This window comes from Sinocyclocheilus anshuiensis, unplaced genomic scaffold (genome assembly GCF_001515605.1).
Source record: "Sinocyclocheilus anshuiensis isolate Anshui unplaced genomic scaffold, SAMN03320099.WGS_v1.1 scaffold2533, whole genome shotgun sequence".
NCBI lineage: Eukaryota > Metazoa > Chordata > Actinopteri > Cypriniformes > Cyprinidae > Sinocyclocheilus > Sinocyclocheilus anshuiensis.
The window spans coordinates 542,454-548,642 of record NW_015548189.1 but is presented as its reverse complement, the minus strand read 5'-3'; the positions used below and the strand labels follow the sequence as shown (position 1 = coordinate 548,642).

Below are 6,189 nucleotides of genomic sequence, written 5' to 3'. Positions count from 1 at the left end.
GAGGAAAACCGTACTAGGTAGGATTTTCGAGTTAGTGACGCTATGTTAGTGCGTTTTTTTTTATTTATTTTGAATTGCAGAACTTTTAATTATATACAAGATCAGGGAAAGATTCCATGGTTGTATCCATGTATCTTTAACCATGGTGTTCGGGTCTATGTGTGGGACCCATTTTCACTTTTTATCAAAAGAAATATGATACTATTAATTATTTTAGATTCATTGGCCTTGGCTCATTTTCTGTGAAGAACATATATCAGAACAAATTTTCAATTTTCAGAGAGTATGCGGTTTCGGACGCAGTCAGTCACTCTCTTATTAAAACAGTTCTATGTCGCCACCTACTGAAATCCCGAAAAAGAAAATTGGAGGAATTTATTATTGCTAAATATTTTCTGGAAATATCACTTTCTTTTTAAGTGTTGACCCTTTTCTTAAGTGAAGCAGTGAAAGATAGTCTTACATTTCTACTTTTACAGATTACTACCCTTTGTGTTTTCCTTTTCATTTATCAATAAAATGTTTGACATTATGGTAAAGCAAAATACAAAAAAGTATTGTCTGAGGGGGGAAAAAGGAAAAAAAAAATCAACACAGAGAACAACTTCATACATTAAAACAAACAACTTAACTAATATTTTTGGAGACAAGGAGGTTTAATTTCTAATATTTATTTTTTTATCTTTTTCTTGTAATCTCATTACCTCAAAATCAGAGAAGACAATCAAAACTGAGTGGCCATCCAAGCTTATGTAGTTTATGGACACACGTTTAAATGCTTTGCATATATACAAAGAAAAACATTTCACTCCAGTACCCCTGTGTATGTATGGGGAACTTCACATTTTCACAAACCTGGTCTTAAATGAAACAAAAAAAAAAGGTCTTGATGTTCCTGTGATAACGAGGCACGCAATGTGTTGAGGCATGAATGGTAACAAGAAAAAAAACGAACAAACAAAAAGTTAAATAGACATTCCCCCCACTGGTTATACACAAGAAGTAATTTTACACTATCAACATGATGGAAAGCACACACAGCCTCACTCTTAAATCAACTCATAACAAAGACTTTACATTTGTAATCTCTAGTTTCTTTTTTGATGCATTTAAAGAAAAATGCTATTTACAAAATCATACTTCTGACACTGTGAAGATTCAATAACTGGAGATAGTTTCTTTGTAATTTATGCATTACCCTTTCATTTAAATGTTAGAAAAAGAAAAAAGTAAGTAATATTTACAAGGGAAAACTCCAAATCTTAATTACTTATGTGAGTCGCAGTGACCAATGTGCATGTTTGCTGTATTCCGTTCCAACTAAAGAAGCAGATGTGTTGATTTCTTCAAATGGTTGAATATGCACTACTAATGCACACACACACATGGCAAAGTAAATGGAATTTGTTGATTCAAGGTTGTTGGTGTAAAGCAGAGTCGCCGTGGCAACAGATAAAGTTAAAACAGCGCTCAGGTACCTCCCTATGGTGGAGAAGAGTTCAGTCTCATATGAGATTGCTTTCATTTAATCCACTTTGACCACGCTGTAGATCTTGGTGACAAACCAAAAGCAGGCAAAGAATCCAATTGTACCTGGAGGCAAAAATACACAAGAGATCCAGATTACTAAAACACCACACAGTTTTACCTGAAGCATTACTATTTTTCCCCAGTCAAAACAGCACATAAAGACAGTCTACAATAGGGGTCGACCGATTATCGGCGCCGATATTAAGCATTTTTATGATTATCGGTATTGGTCATTTTCAAAACCGATTCGCTGATAAAATAACTTAATTTTGAAACGCGCTATTTGGCTCTGATGCAGCCTGTGAGAACTCACCACTCTGTGGCCTAAAGCAATCTCCGCCCACCGCCCATCTGATTTGTTGGGAGTCACGAGTCCGATCAATCAATGCGGAATTCACTCTCACTCCGAAAGCACTTGCTAACTGCAGCTGCTTCAGTGATCATGCATCAGTTGTCTCTCAAAGGTAAGGCAGCAGCAGCCGTTGCTTAAGTTGCAATAAATCACAATCCACTAACATTACACTGAAGTTGCAAAACACCTCAATATTATCTATGATTTCCGCGATGCAGAAAATGTGGACGGAATCGCGGAATCCAGTCATATAAATGGAATTTACTGTATGACGTGGAATGTCACGGAATTTGTCAAAGTTTGGATTAATTAATCAAAAGTAGGTCAGTACACTTAAATAGGTGCGCGATATGGACTAGTATCTGTAAATATTAAGCCGCAAAAATACTGTTTAAATATGAATCCTGCATGCTCTGCGTGTCTCTGTGTATGTAAATGGCACAGACGCGCAGTTTTGTTTTCTACACATACAAAGTGTGCGACGCTCGCGGTGATTTCAGCTTCTGTCCTGTATGACGCGGAATGTCACAGGATTTGTCAAAGTTTGGATGAATTAATCAAAAGTAGGTCAGTACACTTAAATAGAGTCGCGATATGGACTAGTATCTGTAAATATTAAGCCGCAAAAATAGTATTTAAATATGAATCCTGCATGTTCTGCGTCTGTGTATGTAAATGGCACAGATGCGCGGTTTTGTTTTCTACACGTGTGACACTCGCGGTGATTTCAGCTTCTGTCGTCTGACTACATGAGGACATAAATACATGAACAACATCTCCAGAACTGCTCTGACTCCCTCTGAGAGTCACTTCATGATCATTTGACAGTTTCATTGGAGTAAAACTATCGCAGTGTTTCCCAGAGACTTACACTCTATTTATGGAGGCAAATTCATTCTCTGGCAGCAGGAGGCGCTGCTGGAGTGATAGAGATCGAGGTTTCCCCGGTAGCGCTGTACACAAAGCAGCGAGGGTTAGCTTAAAGAAATGATCAGAAATATATTACTGTGGTGCAGTATGATATAGCCTACATAATACTACTACAACAATTATTACAACTTTTGTTTAAAAGAATAATCACGCAATACGCTATTTCTTCCATATTTTAATTTTTAATAGTAAACCCTTTGTTTGCCAAAAAAATAAAGCGTTTCACTCTCATTTGATTAAAAGATAAATTAAATTGATTTATGCCTTAATTTGCACTGTACTGTAAATTAAATCTAACTGAAATATCTAGTGTCACATAGGCCAAGACATTTCAATAGGCTATTGAACTAAGTGTGCCTGTAACAGGCTATTAGTGTTATAGTTTCATGAAAATAGTTGGCAGACTTCTTAACAACTTCTACAATATAGCTATGAAGACAATTAAATTATTTACACTTATTATATACATTTTTTTATTTAATCCATTGATGTGCATTAGATGATGAATTGAATAGTCACCTCTACTATTGTAGGTTATGTTTTAGCCATCAGAAAATAATTAATGAGGAATTATGAGAGGTTATGCTATTACACATACATTTCTAACATGTAAATGATTGAAGCCAAATACTTTCATTTCTCCAAGCTGTTTAGCTGTAGTACAGTATTCATAGGCTTAGTCATGAAGCATACAGTGGCCCCACTTTTAACTCTCTCTTTATATATTACCCTTATTGTAGATGGATGCAGAGGTAAAAACTAAGACAAGAGTAAGAAGTGCAGTGTGGGAGTACTACACAACCAACACCAGGGAAGGCAGTTTTTGTCAGAGCCCGTGTTATTCTTAATTTTGACAGTAATTTTCATTTTTACACCAGACATATATATCGGTTAAAATGATCAGTTATCGGTCTACTTAAACTGTAATAATCGGTATCAGCCCTGAAAAACACATATCGGCCGATCCCTAGTCTACAATCATCAAATGTTTGGAGCAAAACATCCCACAATTTTACAGACCATTATACCCATCAGTTTATTAAAAAAATTAATAAATAAAACTCAAAGCATTGATTGTGAAGTGGCTATAGATATTTTTAAGTCCAGTTTGGAGCCAACAAGCATCTTGTTCATGTACTCTTTTATTCGTACTTGTCTCTTGATTAAAGAAAAAAAAAGAAAAGAAAGAAAATCAGAATCCCACAGCCCACAGCCCACAATCAAACATAAATCTGAATCGGTCATGAAAAATAAAGGTTGGTGCACCAATACTTAAATGTATTAAAACTGATACATTATTATTATTAATAAATTCAAATAATTGAAATTAAAATGCTAACAAATACATAAAATCAAGATATAATCTGAACCATATTTTAATTTGAAATTAAAGTTTAAAAAAAAATTCTGGTTAATTAATTTCAATGTATTGATATTTCCAGTTTAAAATTGTCAAAAATTAGTTATTTTTATGTTCACATTCTTCATTAAAAGACCTTCAAAATGATGTATGATTAATGACTGAGCTACATCTGTTTGAAGTCGATAGTCAGCAGTCAATTTTGAGAAAAATCGAGTTAAAGTTCTCTGAATGTTCCAAAGCAAAATCACAGAGCAACGTTGCATCTTTTCCTCTAGTTATTTTCTTAATAATAATTACCATATTAATAATCACAATATAGCTATTTTTTATTTTACATTTGTTATTATAAATAAGAATAGATGCAAAAAAACAAATAATGCATTAGCTTTTTCATTTTACATATAAACAAAAGCATTCAAGTAAGAAAAACAAATAATCAAATGCAGTTCAATAACGAGCAGCAAGTGATTCACGCTTTTCTTTTATTGTTAGATTAACATTAATGAGGCGGCCTATCTTAAGACCTACTGTAATGCACGGATCTAATAGAATGTTACACATCAGATGTTTTTCCCCAACAGTTCCCCAAACGTTCACTTAAGACAACCGATTATGTTTGCGTGAATAATTAAATAATATAATTATGTGTATATGTATCGGGATAGCATGCAGTCGGAAGCGCCTTGATGCACGCGCTTCGGATGACAGTCAGCTTGAGAAGCAAGTGGAGAAAAGGTACTCCTCTCAGAAAACGTACAAATAAAGGTAATTAAACCTCTAAAATTATTATTTGGAGCATTGGGATCGCTAGATGAGGGCTTAATGAACTCATTTTTGTGAAAACCTCAAAATCAACATTTTTCACTTTTTTTGCCTGTAGCTCAAAATTAGCCCGTGCGCATTCCGACTCATTTTGCCAGCACGGGTCACATATTATCTGTAAAGCTACTTTGAAGTTTTATCTATTGTGAAAAGTGCTATGCAATTTTTCATGAAAACTGCATGACAAAATTCCATGATTCCAGTTTATCAGTTCATGTTTACCGTTGGAACATTTATGTGCGAAATAGGAATCCATGTGATTGGGATTTTCACTCATTTTCAAGTTGGTCACATGAATTGGCAGCGCTGACCAACAGAAAGCTGCTTGGTTTGAAAATGACTTCTGTGTGAGCAGTGTCTCTGACAATGGATCTCTTTTGCCCACAAAATTTCGCTAGTGACTGCACCTTAACTCTACACACATACAGACCTGTGAAGAGGAAGAAGATGAGTGCCATGATCATGGTGTAGCCGAAGTAAAGAATGGTGCTGGCGAGTCCACTGATCTGCAGTTTAGAGAAGAAGTAATGGATGGCATAGACCAGGAAATAAACAGCCGTGAATCCGCTGGTGAGGAAGGAGCGCCACTGCCAGTGATAGTCCTGAGACAGCATACACACAAAACAAATTAATAAAAAGAAAAAAGAAAAAAAAAAGACATGACTCTCCAAAATATGCATATTGTCACATGTGTGTATATGTAATATGCATATTGCTGTGTGAACTCTTACCTCAGCACACAGGTGGAAGTAGCAGAGCAGGATGGTGGCCTCAGAACAGGTGATGACCAGGATGATGAAGACCAGGAAGAGGAAGCCAAACATATAGTACATCTGATGAGACCTGTAATATCAATAGTTTACACAATATTTCAATAAAACTGTAAGTGTTTTAAAAGAGATTAGATTTTATTTAGATTTGAAACCTAAACCTGAACTTTGGAATTAGCTTTTGTAATCACTGGAATTGGAATCATAGCAACCGTTAATCACCAGCACTAACCAAATGCTGTTGAGAATGAAGAACAGCTGGATGAAGATGCAGCCGAACGGCAGGATTCCACCCATGACAATGCCAGGAAGAGGTTTGGTGTAGAAGGACTGCTCTGGAATCTGTCTGGGGATCTGATTGGTCCGCACAGGATGTTCGATTCCCTGAAATGGAACCAAAATTACAAACATATATAACTATA

The 6,189-nt window shown here is 35.5% G+C and overlaps 1 protein-coding gene across 1 annotated transcript in view; it reads right to left on the bottom strand.

Annotated features, from left to right (window-relative positions):
* Positions 1–655: 655 nt before the first annotated feature.
* Positions 656–6,189, bottom strand: part of LOC107705039 (transmembrane 9 superfamily member 2) — a 28,475-nt gene continuing 22,941 nt past the window's right edge. Inside the window, exon 17 of the mRNA XM_016508155.1 lies at positions 656–1,593. Coding sequence (XP_016363641.1) covers positions 1,526–1,593 — 68 coding nt within the window. The 3' untranslated portion in view covers positions 656–1,525. The remainder of the gene's footprint in view (positions 1,594–6,189) is intronic.